Genomic DNA, 17,274 nt, shown 5'->3' on the forward strand with positions numbered 1-17,274 from the left:
AAGAGACAGGGTCCAATGAGGGGATGCAGGATGTGGTCAAGGTTGCAGGGGGTACCATCAGGGGTTGTGATGGGTGACGGCCAGGGTCTTAAGGTGGAACTGGGGAAGAACAGGAGTGGGGTCAGAGGTCAGAGCAGTAGGCTGTGGGACAGGTGAGGGTCCCAGGCATATAGCAGGGGTTATAGAAGATGACGTCAGGGGTCATGGAGGATAGTTATCCTCGTAACAGGTGAGAGATGTAGCCAGGATCAAGGAGGTTGTGGAGAGGGGCCAGGGGTCACAGGGTGACAGGAGAGGGGTAAATTCAGGGATTAGGTCAGGGTGGGGTTGGAGTCTCGAGGGACAGGCCAGGGAGTTGGAGGTGAAGCCCACGGCCAAGGCCAAGATTGAGGATCGTGGGGAATGAGCACTGAGTTGGGGTGGAAAGGGGGTCAGAGGTGAGGTCAAAGTCAGGGTGTGTTAGAGCCAGAGGTGATATTGGGGGTCATAGAGGATAGGGTCAAGGGGCCAGCAAGGGATTGGGATGCAGACAGGGATCACGAGATCAGTAGTCATGTGGGAACAAATTTTTAGTATCAAGGTGAAATCTGAGAAGCTGGGGTCAGGGTAGAGTCAGAGTAGGATCTGAGTGAGGGAACTGGATCATAGGAAATGGGGCCAAGAGTCACGCATCAGGGGTGATTCCCAGGGATTATCGAGTCAGTGGTCAAGGGGATGAACACTGGGGTCCAGGCTGGAGTCTGAAGGTAGGGTCAGGTAGGGGTCAGAGGTCAAAGTCAGGTCAAGGTGGGCTCAAGGGCTCACAAAGCCCCACAGTCAGGGACAGGGAATGGGCTGAGTCAGGGTCCTCACTTCATGCCCAGAGCGTCTTGGCCCACGGGTTCCCGCCGGCCCTTGTGGCCAGCTGCAGCATCCTTGTGCAGCGCAAAGCCCTCGGGGAACCAGAGGGTGCTGTGCTCACGCTTGCGGCGGGCCACCATGACGCCCAGGACGAGGATGACCAGCAGGAAGACGGCGCTCGCAGCCAGCAGGGGCAGTAGCGGCACGCTTGGCTCTGGCAGCTCCAGCGGTTCCCCTGCGGGCAGGAAGCAGGGGGTCTCAACCAGGGGCCAAGGCCCACCCCACCATGGGAACCCCGGTTCCACCCCCATCACCCGCCAGGCTGGCCCTCACCCCGTGCCGCCCGCAGTGGGTACGGGAAGTCAAGGCGCTCCACCGCTGACAACGCTCCCAGGTAGTCCGCCGCGCTCTGGGCGTCGGGAAAACAGTGGTCATTCTCAGGCGACTGCAGGCACAGACGGTTGTCAATCTCCAGCATCACCACAGAGCTGCGGGGACACAACAGAGGGACAGACAGACTCAGCAGGCACTCCTACAAGCCCTGCACCATGCCCCACCACCCCTCCCCTGCACCATGCCCCACCACCCCTCCCCTGCACCATGCCCCACCACCCCTCCCCTGCACCATGCCCCACCCCCTCTCCCCTGCACCATGCCCCACCCCCTCCCCCTTGCACCATGCCCCACCCCCTCTCCCCTGCACCATGCCCCATCCCCCCTCCCCTGCACCAGGCTCCAGCATCTCTACTCACCATGTCACCACTGCCCCCTATCTAGCATCCAACTCCACCACAACCCCAAAACCAGTCTTTTTTTAAATACACTTACTATATATTTGGTGATATTAAGGATATTTATTTTTTTAACTGTGATCATGGTATTATCGTGTTTTAAAGAAGAGAGCTTATTTTTTACAGAAACATACTGACATGTCTACGTATGAAATGACATGCTATCTAGAAATTATTTCAACATAACATGGGCACTAGGACAAATTGAAGGGACTATGTATGAAATAATAATGGCCATATGTGTTAATTGTCAATGCTAGGTCCTAGGTACCTAGACGTTCATTACCCTGCTCTGTTTTTGTATATGTTTAAAATTCTTTATCAATTCCCAAAACGAGTCTTGCTGTGGCCACCAGTGTCCTCTGAGCCATGAATCCAATGGTCATTGTTTTCATGTCAACTTCTCCTTTATCAGGCTGGTGCATCCATCTCCTGCCTGCTATGAGCATTGGCTTCCAACAGTTGCCAGCTGCCTCTCTGGCCTCAGCAAAGTGGGGATCCCTTCACTTGGGAGGTGACACCCCTTAGGGAAGCCTTCAGCCAGGGATTGGCTCATGTGGGGTGTACAAAAGCTGGCCCTCCTGTCTCAAGGTGGGACCAACTTTGAGGTGCTATTCACCCTCCAGAGCTCTCCAAGGGATCTGGCTGAGGCTGGACCCTGGCTGAGGCTGGACCCTGGCTGAGGCTACCTCCTGCCTCAGTTCCTCCCCTGCCCCATCCTACTTCCCTCATTCCCTGTCTACTGAGAGCACCTTTCCAATATATCACATGTATCTGAATCTCCATCTCAGGCTCTGCTTCCAGGAACCCAACCCTCCAAACATTTTCCTTCTTTGGGATACCCAGTGCCCTGAGCCCTGGCTCTCCTTCTGTCTCTGGCTGCTCCTTCTCCTTCTCTTTTCTGAGCTAATTTCCTTCAACCAATCCTTAGGACTCAGTGTCCCCAGATGATCCTTCTGTCCCCACACCTCTCCCCACTTCTTTGTGTCCCTCCCGTGGTTGCAATGATTGCCAAACCCTTTTTTCTTTCTTCTCTCAATCTTCCAACCCCAACTGCCTCCTGAGGTCTCTCCGAGACCCCCAGATCTCTCTGGAAGCCCCAAAGTAACCCCTGGTTTTCACCCTGTGTCTTCATCTTGATGAGACCACTTCCAGCAACTCAGTCACCCCAGCCAGGGACTGGCACATCCATCAACCATCCTCGCCATCTCCCCCATCCCAGCCATACCCAGTCAGAGGCCCTGCCCCTCATCTCTAGCCTCCAGCCCTCCTCCCTGTGGCAGGTCCCACTCTGCTCAGAAGCCACATCTCCCTTCTGGCCCCTCTACCAGGCCACCAGCAGGAGAGTTCTATATTTTCTATTTCTAAAACAAACAAACAAAAAACTACACATGCCCTTAAACACTCTGCTATACCCCTGCCTCTCCAGAAGGAAACAGCGCTAGACCAGGGGCTATTCTGTTCCCCCAGAGGACCCTTGCCCATGTCTGGAGGCATGTTGGGTTGTCACATCTTAGGGGAGGGGAAGTGCGCTGCTTGCATCTAGTGGATAGAGGCCAGGGATACTGCTAAACATCCTACAGTGCACAAGACAGGACAGCCCCTCACAGCAAAGAACGATCCGGCCCCAAATGTCAATGGTGCCGAGACCGAGATGCATGTATTGTACGACGCTGTATATATTGCCAAGAAGGCTCTCCCAGATGTTAAGGGAAGTAAATGCACAAGACCTGAGGAATGGTGCCCCTTCCCACGCCCGGCCTAGCGTCTGCGTGGACGCCATGGCTCCCCCGGGGGGAGTCACTCACCCAATCACCTCAGGGGCCAGCTCCCGCCGGTTCCGGGATTCAGAGCCAGGACCAGGCCGGTGGTAAGGGAAGACCATAGCCTGGCCGTTCTCGTCCAGACGGAAGCGCAGCGAGGTGCGCAGGATGCCGCTGAGCCGCTGCAGGAAGTCGGCGCTGGAGCGCAGCAGCTCCTCCGGCGGCAGCAGCACGGTGAGCACCAGGACGCCTCGGGCCAGCAGAGCTGGCACCTCACCCGCACAGTCCAGTCCATCCCAACCGCACTCCTCTGTGTTGCAGCCCTGATCGCAGCGGCCGTCGGCAAAGTGGTCCGCGCAGTACTTCTCATACACCGGGCTGGGGACAGAGAGGGGCGGGGTCAAGGGAGCCTCCAACTCCGCTGCACGCAAACACCACAGAGCACCCAGACTCTGGAGCCAGCGCAAGCGCAGAGAACTGGCATGTATCCACGTGCTTGTGGAATGTATCAGGCTTTCTGCAAACACAGCCATTGCTTTGTAACTATTAATAAGTCAATAACTACTGAGAGCCACCTGTTATGTGCTGGGCGCTACTGTAGGCTCTAAGGATATGGCCCCAACATAAATCCCTACCCACGTGGAGCTGGCATTACAGTGGGCGGAGACAGATATTAAAGGAGATGAATGAGCCGAACATACAGCATTTCGATCACACACCAATAAAGGCTAAATTTAAACACACACACACATCTATATGGAATTAAATGCTAAGGAAAAAAATAAGGCTGGGGGTGGGTGGCCAGGGAGGAGCTCACTGAGAAGGTCATTGTTTGAGCAAAAACTTGAAGGAGGTGAGGGAGGAGCCATGTGGCTTCCTGAAGGAGAGCATTCCAGGCAGAGGGAACAGCCAGTGCAAAGGCCCTGAGGTGGGGCCAAGCCTGGGGAATCTGAAGAATGGAAGAAAGGCCAGGGTGGCTGGAGCAGAATGAGCAAGGGGCAGAGTGAGGGTGGGAATGAGGACAGGAAGATAAAAGTAAGGAAAGGGTTCCAGGTAGACAGAGGAACACACAGAGAGTCACAGAGAGCAGAGCACAGGGATGGACAGATGAAATGCATAGGACAAATAGACAGGGCTCATGAACAGACACAGAGAACGGCAGAAGAGGGGCAGGAATAGGCAGGAACATGGACAGATGGATGGGCATATAGAGGGGCAAAAAGGGTGTGTGAATGGACAGAAGGACAGAGAGAAGAGGCACACGGATGAACAGGTGGGGCACAAAGATGGACAGATGGGGCACACAGGTGGACAGACTGGCATAGGGACAGACAGATGGACAGATGAGGTCCAAGGATGGACAAGCAGGTGTGCAGACAGACAGTTGGGTGTATAGAGGGACAAAAGTAATTCATGGATGGACAGAAAGACAAACAAACAGGGCATAGGGAGGGACAGATGGAGTACAGAGGCAGACAGAAAAACAGACAAAAGGAGCACATGGATGAACAGACAGGTGGGCACATTGATAGACAGGCAGGGAACAAGGATGGACAGACAGGGCACAGGAATGGGAAGACAGACAGACAAATGACAGATGGATGGGCAGACGGTACACCAAGAAACAGATGGGTCAAGTGAAGGGACAACCCAACAGACAGATTAAGGATTGACTGACAGACCAAGGCAAACGGAGGGGCAGATAGAGAAGCAGGGCCCATGGATGGTCAGATGTGACACATGGACAGACAAGACACAGAGTGAGGACCGGCTCACTTGCAGGTGCGCTCCCGGCCGCCTGCGCGGCAGTCGAAGTTGTCATAGAGGCAGGCGGGCGAGCTGCAGACGGGGTCGCAGCGGCTGTTGTTGAAGAGGAGCCAGCACTGCAACGCCGCGCACTGCCGCCAGGGGTCGCTCACGCTCAGCGAGCAGTCGCCGCCGTCCCAGCCGCAGCCTGGGCTGTTGCACTCTCGGTCACATCGCTTGTCGCCGCTTTTGGCCTCGCAGGCGGCTCTCGGGCAAGACGGCTCCTCGGGGGCCTCGGGCACCGCTGCAGGTATCTCACAGCGCGGCCCAGCCCAGCCTGGCGCGCACGCGCAGCGGAAGAAGGGCGCCAGCGTCTCCGGGCGGCAGGAGCCCCCGTGGAGGCAGGGGGAGGTCACGCAGCTGGCATTGGCGGCTCCCAGTGGCGACCCCCGGGAACCCCGGCAGGCGGGACCCGACAGCCCCGGGGGACAGGCGCAGCGCGGTCCACGGACCGTCTGCTGGCACGGGACGCCCACCGGGCACTGCAGCTCCCAGCAGGAACGTGCCACCCTCTCGCAACGCGGGCCCCAGAACGGCTGTGGGTTGGGTGGGGGGAGAGGAGAGGAAAAAAAAGTGCGGGGGCAGGGGATGGAGGGAGAGAAGGGGAGGAGACAGAGAGGAAGGAGGGAAAGAGAAATGGAAGGGTGGAGAAGAGGATTGAGGGTTGAAGGGGGAGAGAGAGGGGAATATGGGGGATCAGGACTTGGGAAAGGTTGGACCTCCAGTCTCCCCAGGTCTGGCTCAACCTCTCCCTCTTCCACTGGAGCCCCACCTTGCAGGTAAGCCCAGCCTTCCCCAAGAGGCCACAACTCCAAATTCCAGAGGGACACACACACATAAACACACAACCTCCAGGTAATTTCAATATTTCCCAGAAACCCCTTCCATCTTACACCTCTTCTCCCCTAAAGCCACACCCTCCCATGAGGGCATGCTCCCACTCCTCTCCCAGAGACCTTGATGTGAGTGTCCAACCCCACCTACCGGGACACAGTGGCAAGAGAAAGTCAGCGCTCCCCCAGAGCCGGGGCTGGGATGGCACTGGCCTCCATGCTGGCATGGCTGCGACTCACAGGCAGACAAGACAGTCTGACAGTGGGGACCTGGGCAAGCAGAACACGTGGATGAGCCACAATGGGGAACACAGGCAGGATCGCAGGCCAGCCCCCTCTCCCATGCTTACCTGTGAAGCCGGCATGACAAAGGCAGTGGAAGCCCCCACCTGGGTCCTGCAGGCAGTCCCGGGTATGTGCCGCATGGCAGGCACCTGGACGACACTCATTGATGTCCGCCTCACAGCGCAGGCCAGTGTATCCCGGGGGACAGGTGCAGCGGAAGCCACCCACCAGGTCCACACAGGTACCATTGTGCAGACACCGGGGGCCCGGGTCCAGGGGTGGGCCTGGGCCACAGTCGTCCTCATTAATCTCGCAGAGCACGCCTAGGGGAAAGGGGGGACGGGGAGCAGTCAGGAGTGGTCAGAAACCCAGCCTCCCGTCCTGTCCGCCAACCCTGACACTGGCCTACCCAGCGTTCCTGGAGGACACGAGCAGAGATAGCGGGCCACAAGGTCAATGCAGACGCCCCCATGCTGGCAGGGCTGGGAGGCACACTCGTCCATGTCTTCCTCACAGTTGTCACTAGTGTAGCCAGCTGGACACTGCGGTGGGGGTGAGGCAGGGACCCACTCAGCCCAGAGAGACACAGATACTCGCCATGAAGATACAGAGACTCCCAGTGCAAAAGGACACATACAGTCATCCAACACACAGACATGCCCAGTGTGCAGAAACACACACACACCCAGTACATGGAGACACACCCAGTACATGGAAACACACCCAGTACATGGAAACACACCCAGACATGGGAGGACACTCAGGCACAAGGGCTACAGCTACACTCAGTGCAAAGGGACACACACAGTACAAATGCACAAGACAGACCCACAGGAGAAACACCCAGATACCCAGATACACACAAGACACACACAACCAGAGATGCACATTCAGACACTGGCACATGCATTCATACCCAAAGAGACACCATGCACAGAGACACACATAGATATGTCCAAGAAACAACCAAAGACAGAAGTACACCCAAACAGAGACACCCTAAGATCTACCCAGAATGACACCCACAAAGATATAACCAGAGTCACAAAAGCAAAAACGCAGACATGCCTAGAGAGAGACACCACACCAGGCTATAGACACACAGAAATGTGTAGCCAGACCCACCCAGGAGTGACTAGCTCCCCCGTCCCCTCCACTGGGCGCTCCTTACCTCGCACACATAACCTCCCATGTAGCCTCGGCAGGTGCCCCCATGCTGGCAGGGCTGGGCCAAGCAGGGGTCCACCTCCCGCTCACAATGACTGCCTGTGTGGCCCTCTGGGCACACGCAGTAGTGGGAGCTGTCCTTGTCCACGCACTGCCCACCAGCCTGACACAGCTGCTCCATCGGCACCCCTGGACAGAGGAGAGCAGCGTCAGGCAGGCTCCCTCCTCCCGGCCCACATCATACTCAGCACCACCCAACACCCCCAACTAGCTTCAGTCACCAAGGTCTCACCCACACTCTGTCAGGTTGTCACACATCCCCTGAAAGTGACATACACACACCTTCGAAGCTCATGCCAGCTAGGTCACACACAGCGCTGCAGACATCCAGGTCGTCTCATGGTGATAGACATACACACCATCCTTGTCCTGGCCAGCTGTCACAGAGTCACATATCCCCACCATGTCTACATGCTCTGTTGCACTCTCATTCAGCTCACCCTAGCAGGAAGTATGTGCATACACACCCTCCCAAGCCCCCCAAACCCAGTCACGCGCACCCCCTCACCGATTTGGGCTGCGGCCTCTCTGCAGGGTAGACTCTGGATGTCACAGAGGCGGCCGCTCCACCCCGGGGCGCAAAGGCAGTAGAAAGAGGCCCCGGTCCGGGCACAGTGGCCCCCATTCTGACAAGGCGTGCGGCTGCACCAGTCTACCAGCGTCTGGAAAGGAAGGCCACAGTGTCCGCTCTTGGGGACCCTTGAAAACGGACCCAGCTTCTCCTCCAGAGTCCTGGGCAGGCTCCAGAATACCTCTCCAGATTCCTCCCCCAGGATCCAGGCAGGCTTCCCAATCAGAGTACCCAGCAGGCCCCTCCCTCAGACTATCCTTCTAGACTCCTCCCCCAAGACACCAGTGACCCCGCCCACCTGGCACTGCGCGCCGGTGAAGCCTTCAGGGCAGGCACAGCGGAAGCCGGGGTGGGAGGCAGTGCAGACGCCCCCGTGCAAGCAGGGTTTCGAGAGGCAAGGGTCGGCCTCATGTTGGCAGTGTGCGCCAGTGTAGCCCAGGCGGCACAGGCAGCTGAAGGAGTTCACACCATCCACGCAGGTCCCGCCATTGAAGCAGGAGCTGGAGGGAAAGGAGGAGTGCGTCAGGCCCCGCCCCCTCGAAGGCCCCACCCTCCCCCATGGGCCCCTCCTAGCTTTGAGTGGGCAAAACCCCTACCCCAAGGAGAAGCTGCAGTCCCAGCAGAGGCCCCTCCCCGTCCTGTCCCTTAGCCCCGATATACCAGGTACTTCTGGGCTACATGGAAGCCACGTGGAGACCCCACTCTGGTCTGGCCTGGCTCCCTCAGGGATCAGGGTACCTAAGGTGACCTCCCAACAGATGGCCTGCCCCTTCCCGGACACTAACCCATCAGGCATCAGAGTCCTGAGGTGGGTGCCAAGCCGAGGACTCCCCTTGTCCCCACTCCTCAGGTCCCGCTCCCCATCCGATGCCAGGGCCCCTGACTCCCAGGACAGGCCCCACCCACCTGGGGCTGCAGTCAGGTAGGTCCTGCTCACAGAGGAAGCCTCCATAACCCGGCGGGCAGGTGCAGGTGAAGGAAGCCACGTGGTCTGTGCAGGTGCCTGGGCCGCAGGGGCTGCTCAGACACTCATCCACATCTCGGGCGCAGCGGGGGCCAGCAAAGCCAGGTAGGCAGGAGCAGGAAAAGGAGCCCACTCCATCCTGACATGAGCCACCATTCAGGCAGGGGTCTATGGTCAGAAAGGAGGAGGTCTGGTCACACACCTCGCCCCCTGTCAGTCCAGCCTGACCTGGCCATGTCTTGTGTAGAGGGGGATTAGGAGAAAACCAGGCTTAATTGGGAGGGGCACATTTGGCCAGGGGGATCAAAACTCTGTCCCCTCTGTGGCCTCACCCCCTTCCTTATCTGGAAACCTCGCCTATGTGGAAGGGGGTAGGGGTTGGAGAAGCCAAAAAAAGGTCCCTTTGAGCTGCCAAGTACTAGTTGTGTCTGCTTAAGCCCTGGGCTCCTCCAGACCCAGGCTAGCCAGTAAAGTGGCCACTGACCACAGGTGGCTCTTGAGCCCTTGACATGTGGCTGGTCCAATCTGAGATGTACTGTAAGCATAAAATAGACATCAGGTTTCAGATTGTGAAGACTCAGTATGAAAAAAAAAAGAATGTAAAATATCTCAATAATTTTATATTGATTATACTGAAATGATAATATTTTTATGTATTAGGTTAAATAAACCTGTTTTTGTTTTGTTTACTCTTTAATGTGGCTATTAGAAAAAATTTAATTCATATGTGGCTTGCATTATTTGTCCATTGAACAGTGCTCCTGGAGACTCACTAGGGGCCTGTTATCTCATACTTTACACACAGTCCTAACTTGCTTGCTACCAGAGGCAATCTATATAGGCTTCAGAGTCCTCTCCCAGCTCATCCCTCTACTTGCTGCATGACCTTGGGCAAGTCACTTAACCTCTTTGGGGCCTCAGTTTTCATGAGCAAAATGGGGAAAGTAAGATAACTGTGAAGATGAAATGAAAACACAGTGCTAGGCACATGCATGGGCTTCATGAACCTGTTCCCTAGGTCAGCACCCCCCCCCAAGAGCTCCCCTGAACTCACTGGGGTCACAGTCATCGATGTCCTGATCACAGGAAGGGCCACTATAGCCCTCGTGGCAGGTACAGCTGAAACTCCCTGCCAGGTTGGTGCAGGTACCATGAGGACCACAGGGTAAGGGGCCAGCACACTCATCCACGTCCTGCTGACATCGTGAGCCTGGGGGTGGGGAGTAAAATAACACACCGGGGTAGAAGGCGCAGGGTAGGGTCTGAGGGTACCTGGCACTCAGGAAGAACCTGAAGGCTGAGATGGATGAAGGCAAGAACAGTTTGCCTCTGGGCATTTTGCACACACTGTTCCAGAACTGCCTTCTCCTTGTTTCAGAGGGTGGTGAATGCATTCTGTGACTGAGGTCTGCTCCTCCAGGCTGTCCCCAAAACTCTCAGCCTGATTCCTAGCTCCCCCAACCCCATAGCCCTTCCTCTTCTTCTGAACTGACCGCATAGGCTGCAAGTGTCTGTGTCTAGCTCTGTTTCTTCCCAGAAGGAAGCTCCCCTAAAAGACAGGGCCAGGAGTGACTCCCTCTCTGGGTCCCCAACATCACCCAGTATGGGGCAGGTTGCAAAGGAGATGAGGGAGAGGAAGAGGAAGAAGCAGCTGATGTACCTTGCCAACCAGGGGGGCAGGAGCAGACAGCCAGCTGGCCAGGGGCAGACTCACAGTAGCCCCCATGCTCACAGGGATTTGGGGTGCAGGGGGACAGCAGCTCACACTGACGGCCTGTAGTGGGCAGGCAGAGTGAGACAGTCTTGAGAGATTCCATTTTCCCATCTCCCCCCAAGGTCCCCACCTTGATACCCACTTCCCAAGCTCCTGGGTAGGGGTGGGAGAGGAAAAAAAAGTGGGGGGGTATAAATGTAGAGAAGGAAGGGAGAATGGAACAGAAGGGAAATGATAAGGAAGAAGGGAGGAGGCAGCCCTGGGGAGGGAAAGTGGGGACACGCACCCTGGACACCAGGGGGACAGGTACAGCGGAAGCCCGTTCCATCACTGGTGCAGGTGCCGCCTGCCCAGCAGGGATGGGATTCACAGGCATCTCGAGCGAGGCTCTGACTGCACTGAGGGCCACTCCAGCCAAGCTCACACACGCAGCGGAACCTGAAGGGGGAGGCAGTCAGGGCTGGCAGGAGGGCAGGGAAGCAGTGGGGATCAGGGGTTGGGGAGAGGCCTCACCCTCCAGGCGCGTCGTGGCAGACGCCATGACTGCAGGGTTCTTGGGCGCAGGGATGGCTTGGGGGAAGACAGAGCGGGGGCAGGGAGCCAGGTGGGCAGAGGCATTGGAAGCCATTTTCACCATCCACGCAGGAGCCCCCCTCACCGCATGGGCTGGACGCACACTCGTTGATCTCCACGTTGCAGAGAGGCCCTGGGGAGCAGGCAGACAACCTCGTCCCAGAACGAGGATAGCCGAGCCTACCGGGGAGGGACAACCTTGCCCCATTTAGCAGAGCCACACCCTTGAGCAAGGACAATCTCATTTGCTTCACAACACATCATCTCTTGTGCAGATTAGGATAGTCACCTCCTCAACCCAGAGATACCTTGCCCCAAATCATCCTTGTCCCCAAACTTATATGAAATCACTTTCATCTCCACCAAGGGTTACCCTGGCCCCACTCAGAAACACCTCAATCCCTGAGTCTGAACACCTTCCTGTATGTTCCAGGATAATCTTGAGCTAATATGGGGACAACACGCCAATGAGAGAAAGCACTATCTCAGGGCAAAGCGTGGACAATCTCGTTGGACCAGCGTGTGCAAAGAGAGGGGCAAAACCTGGCCAAGAAAGATGGGTGATTTCACCCTCACCCTATAAAGACCTCCATTCCACGGCAGCCACTTGCCCACCTGTGAAGCCAGGCTGGCAGACACAGTCATAGCGGTTGATGCTGTCCCGGCAGATTCCAAAGGTGCAGGGGTTGCTAGCACAATCATCAATGTTCACCTCACAGTTCACACCTGGGGAAGGGGAACACGACAGGGATTGCCACCACTGTGCCCTACCAGGAGCACCATTCCCGAACCCTCTGTGTCCTACCAGATGTACTGTTTCTGCCCCAGCCCAGCCCCCGGCCCCACCTGTGGTGCCGGGAGGGCAGCGGCAGAGGTATTTGTCCACCAGGTCTAGGCATTTGCCACCGTGGCGGCAGGGCTGGCTTCGGCACTCGTCCACCTGGCTTTCACAGCGCGTGCCGGTGTAGCCCGGGGCACAGGCGCACGAGAAACTGGCGATGCCATCCACACAGCGCCCATGGTGGCATGGGTCTGGCGAGCAGTCATCCACATTGTGCTCACACACCGTGCCCTCGAAGCCTGTGGGGACAGAGGGTCAGGCCCCGCCCACTGGCCAAGGTCCTGCCCACAGCTGTGACTTCTGCCCAATTCTGGCTCAGCTCTACCTCAGGCCCGGCCCATCGAGACAACAGGAGGCGGGCTCAATTCAGGCCCTGCCCCTAGCTGGCCTCCATTCCATCCGGCTACAAGCTCCAAGACTCGTCCCTGGCCAGGACCCTACTGCAGTTAAATCCCACCCCTAGCGTGACCCTGCTTCCAATCCTTACACTATCAGCCCTGATTTGCCTCGCCCTCCACTGGAAATGCGGACACATGGGAGGTGCCTGGGGATGTAGGGGGTCAGACCCGACCCCTCCAGTTAAGTGCACACCTATCCTGCTAGACCTTTCGGCCTCACCCCCAGCCTTACCTCTGCTCGTGTCCATCATTGGCTCCGCCTCCTGGCTCTCTCATTGGCCCTGCTGAGGTCCTGCCTTGCTGCAGCCCTGCCCCTAACTTTTCCCCAAGGTAATTATTGGCCCTTTCCCCCATTAGCCCCGCCTCCAGATTCTTGCCAACTTGTCACTGGCCCTCCCTCACCCTCTGCGCAGCGGCACTCATAGCCATCCGGCTGGTCCACGCACTTGGCTCCATTCCGGCAGGGTGTGCTGGCGCATTCATCCACGTCCAGCTGACACATAGCCCCGCTGAAGCCTGGAGTGGGGGGTGTGGGATGAACAGAGGGCCAGATAGGGTCAGAGCAGTCACCCCTCACCAGAGCTGCCTCGTTTGGGTGGGGAGTCCATTTACTTAGTTTTAAATTAATTTCAATGTTTTTCATAAGGTGGTTTCTGTTATGATAGGTAACCACTAACACGGTCTTATAAGCTCCCATCCTGGAGCCTTTGCCCCTTCAGAGACTCGTCTTTTTCAGGCTCCCTGGCCCAGAGTCCTCACCCGAGGGGCAGGTGCAGCTGAAGCCATTGACTCTGTCCTTGCAGACCCCGCCATTGACACACGGGCTGCTCTGACACTCGTCCATGTCCACCTCGCAATAAGTGCCTGTGAAGCCTGGGGGTAGAGGGAAGGGGATTAGGGCAATGGGGGTTAGCTTCTGGTCTGAAGGGAGAGCAAGGGGGGACATACCCCCTTCCCACTTATAGACAGTTCCCCTGAGCCTTGGCCTTGCCGCCACCCAACCCTAGATTCAGTTTTTTAGACTCAGGCTGGCCCTTCATTCAGCTGTGACCCCAACTGGTTCAAGGCTTATGAGACTCCACATGCGCCTTGCCTTCAGACCAGACCTTGCCCTCTCCAGTCCTCAGACTACGTCTTGTCCCCAGGTCCCAGCCTCAGGGCCCACCATAGCCTTGTGCCCAGCCTCAATCCCAGCCCCGGCATCAGTGCATTTCTGTCTGCAGGCTCTGCCTTGATCACTCCAGACCGTGGTCCTGCCCTCATGTCATTGCCGCCCCATAGTGTCCAGACTCCACTCCCAGCCCATCTGAGGTTCCACCGACTCCACTTGACCATGCCTGCAACCTCGCACAAGATTCTGCTCTGGCTCCGCCTCCACCTCATCCCAGGCTTCAGCCTCACAGTCCCAGCTCCCTCCGCTCCCCAGCCCTGCCTGAGGCTTTTCTCACCCCGCCTCCCCACCTCAGGCCCCGCCCCAGCCACGCCCACCACACACCTGCCATGCAGATGCAGGTAAACTGGCCTATACGGTCGAGGCACGTGGCCTGGTTGCGGCAGGGGCCAGAGAGGCACTCATTGACGTCGGTCTCGCAACGCGGACCAGTGTAGCCACGGCCGCACTGGCACAGGAATGAGCCCTGTGTGTTCACGCACCGGCCCAGGTGCTCACAAGGGTTGGCACCTGCAGGAGGAGTCACAGCGGGCGTAGGTGTGGGCGGCTGACAACCGCCTCTCCCCTCCTTCCCTACTCTCAGACAGCGCCCCCTCACCGATGGAACACTCATCCACATCCTGGTCACAAGCCCCGCCTGTGAAGCCAGGTGGACAGGTGCAGATAGCCCTGCCGTTCACCGGGTTCGTGTCGCAGATAGCATCCTCGTGACAGGGGTTGCTGACGCAGGCGTCATCCAGATGACACAGAAGTCCTGGGAAGGAGTAGGTAGAGGTCAAGGGCAGATACCACCCCCCCAGCTCTGCCCAAAGCTCCCACACCCCCAAATACGGTTTTGTGTTTTGTTTTTACTAACCAGAAGTGTATTTAGTAGCTATTTCCCCCCAATCATTTATTATGAAAAGTTCAAACATACAAAAAAAGTTTATTCATATACCCACCACCTAGATTCAACTATTGTAAGCTTTATCTATCTTTTTTTCTGAACCATTTGAAGTTGGAAACATCCACATATTGTTTTTAAATCTATTGATTCTTTTTCTGATTATAAAAGGGTCCTACCATCAAGTCTTTGCTTCTGCAATACCCTCGGTCTGACATACCCTTCCCTCCATTTCCAAGTCCCCCTCCCAAACACCTTCTCTGACCTTTGCCACTTCCCTTTGGACTTTTTCCCCTCTCTTTCTCAGTCACAGTTTAGCTCTAAATTCCCATGGTTTTTGCCCTGGACTGTTTGCCAGCCTCCTCCCAGGCCTCTCCCAGGCTTATCCTTCATCCCAAATCTAGCTTCCAGCATAATCATTCTAATACTCGAGTCAGACTCCATCCTTGCCTCTACTCAAGAACCATCAATGGCTCCCTGCTGCCTACAGGGAAAACAGCCACTCACCAGTTTTGCCCATGGGGCAAGCACAGTAGAAGGAGGCCACACGGTCATGGCAGGTGGCCCCATGGAAGCACACGGCCGTGGCACAGTCATCAATATTCTGACTGCAGCTCTCGCCTGTCCAGCCATTGACACACACACAGCTGTGGCCACCCAGTGTGTTGAAGCAAGTGCCCCCATTGTGGCAAGCGTTGGGCTGCAGCTGACACTCGTCCACGTCCTCCGTACAGAATTGGCCTGTGGCACACAGATGCACCAGTCTAGTCACCTGGTGCATGCCCACCCAAGGTCTTCCCTCTAGCCCCACTGCTCACCTGTCCACTCAGGAGGGCACTGGCAGTTGTAGGTGTTGACACCGTCCACACACGTCCCCCCATTTAGACATCGGTGCCCTGGACAGTCGTCCACATTCACTTCACAGTTCTGGCCCTCGAACCCTAGCATGGGAGGAGGAAGCAAGGACGGTCATTGTCAGGCTGGCCTGCTGTCCCCCCACCTCTGCTGCCTCCCTTAGGTACAGCTCCCTCACCAGGAAGGCAGGCACAGTCGTAGGTGAGGTCGCCACTCTGTCTACAGGTGCCCCCGTTACGGCACGGCGAGGGAGCACAGGCCACTGAGGGGCTCTCACACAGTGGCCCTGTGTAGCCAGCTGGGCACTGGCAGCGGAAGGAGCCAGGCGTGTTGAGACAGGTGCCACCGTGGCGGCAGGGCCCGCCCACCCGGCACTCATCCACGTCGCTTCGGCAGCTGCGGCCCTGGTAGCCAGGTGGGCAGGAGCAGGCGTAGCGGCCATCGGACCCCACCGAGCAGCGGGCACCATGGGCACAGGGGCTGCTGAGGCAGGGGTCTGGCAGGGAGCAGTCCGGGCCTGGACGGAACCAGAAAGGGTGAGCCTGGGCTGACCACACCCTTGCCTGCCTCAGGCTCCCTTCCAGACCCTCCCTTACCTCGGAAGCCACGGGGGCAGCGGCAGGAGAACCGGGCGGTGCCTGCCACCACCGAGCTCTGGCAGACACCATGGCCAGCACAGGGGCCGGAATGGCAGGGGTCTTCCAGCTGACACCGTTCACCCACCCAGCCTGGTGGGCACCTGTGGGCAGAAATGGCTTGGTGGAGAAAGTGAGGGCAGGATAGCCCCAAACACAGAGATAGGCACAAGAAAGACAAGAAACACACAAGCAAACAAACACGCACACTCATTCATCCATGCAACAAATATTCCCTGAGCACCTACTATGTTCTTAGCAATAGGAATACAGCAGCAAACACAATTAAAGTGGTCTCTACCCTCTTGATGTTCACAGCCAGGTCCGGCAAAGAGAAGATATACAAATAATGAATTAATAAGCAACATGCCGGGGTGGGGCGGTGGTGAGGGCCATGAGGGCCATGAAAGATGTAGTGGGTTGAGTGGTGGCCCCAGAAAAGTTATGTCCATGTCCCAGAACCTGTGACTGTGACCTTATTTGGAAAAAGAGATGTAATTAGTGATGTGATTAAATGATGGACATCAAGATGAGATCATCCTGGATTATCCAGGTGGGCCCAAAATTGAGTGACAACTGTCCTTACTTACAAGTGAAAGGCAAAGGGAGATTCGAGAGAAAGAGAAGGCCATGTGAAGAGACTGGAGGAACACCTGGAGGTTCTAGAAGCTGGAAGAGGGAAGGAAGGACTCTCCGCTAAAGCCTTTGGAGAGACTGTGACTGCCAATACCTAGATTTCAGACTTCTGGCCTCCAGAACTGTGAGAATAAATTTCTGTAGGTTTCAACCACTCAGTTTGTGGTAACTTGTTACAGTAGCCACAGGAAACTATGACACGGGATAAGGAGGATAGAGTGATGGGGGTGGGGAAAAGGCAAATACATTTTCACAGTGAGGGAGGGGGTCATGGGGCTGTGTGGGCAAGAGTAGAGGAAACGGGAAATGCAAAGTCTCAGATTCCCAGGCACACACAGACAGACCCCAAAATATACAGATACACAGAAGGACACACCAACACGATGTATTGCCCTGGCAAATACTCGGATACCAACCCATAGCCTCATTCACGAATATGGACTCTCACATGGACAGACAGGAGAACCCCCACCAATCCTCAACTCCTT

The 17,274-nt window shown here is 56.7% G+C and overlaps 1 protein-coding gene across 1 annotated transcript in view; it reads right to left on the bottom strand.

Annotated features, from left to right (window-relative positions):
* The window catches only part of NOTCH3 (notch receptor 3), a 33,244-nt gene that overhangs the window by 10,810 nt on the left and 5,160 nt on the right, over positions 1-17,274 (bottom strand). Inside the window, exons 3-27 of the mRNA XM_082457620.1 lie at positions 16,112-16,254; positions 15,694-16,032; positions 15,479-15,601; positions 15,168-15,401; positions 14,376-14,531; positions 14,102-14,287; positions 13,366-13,479; positions 13,009-13,122; positions 12,214-12,447; positions 11,983-12,093; positions 11,308-11,500; positions 11,081-11,232; positions 10,741-10,854; positions 10,135-10,290; positions 9,023-9,248; positions 8,415-8,616; positions 8,054-8,207; positions 7,490-7,674; positions 6,728-6,860; positions 6,384-6,641; positions 6,185-6,303; positions 5,171-5,736; positions 3,440-3,772; positions 1,174-1,328; positions 853-1,075 (exon numbers count right to left, since the gene is read on the bottom strand). Of these exons, the coding sequence (XP_082313746.1) occupies positions 853-1,075; positions 1,174-1,328; positions 3,440-3,772; positions 5,171-5,736; positions 6,185-6,303; positions 6,384-6,641; positions 6,728-6,860; positions 7,490-7,674; positions 8,054-8,207; positions 8,415-8,616; positions 9,023-9,248; positions 10,135-10,290; positions 10,741-10,854; positions 11,081-11,232; positions 11,308-11,500; positions 11,983-12,093; positions 12,214-12,447; positions 13,009-13,122; positions 13,366-13,479; positions 14,102-14,287; positions 14,376-14,531; positions 15,168-15,401; positions 15,479-15,601; positions 15,694-16,032; positions 16,112-16,254 (4,923 nt within the window). The remainder of the gene's footprint in view (positions 1-852; positions 1,076-1,173; positions 1,329-3,439; positions 3,773-5,170; positions 5,737-6,184; positions 6,304-6,383; positions 6,642-6,727; positions 6,861-7,489; positions 7,675-8,053; positions 8,208-8,414; positions 8,617-9,022; positions 9,249-10,134; positions 10,291-10,740; positions 10,855-11,080; positions 11,233-11,307; positions 11,501-11,982; positions 12,094-12,213; positions 12,448-13,008; positions 13,123-13,365; positions 13,480-14,101; positions 14,288-14,375; positions 14,532-15,167; positions 15,402-15,478; positions 15,602-15,693; positions 16,033-16,111; positions 16,255-17,274) is intronic.

The sequence above is a fragment of the Balaenoptera physalus genome (assembly GCF_965194825.1).
Source record: "Balaenoptera physalus genome assembly, chromosome: 3".
NCBI classification, from domain to species: domain Eukaryota; kingdom Metazoa; phylum Chordata; class Mammalia; order Artiodactyla; family Balaenopteridae; genus Balaenoptera; species Balaenoptera physalus.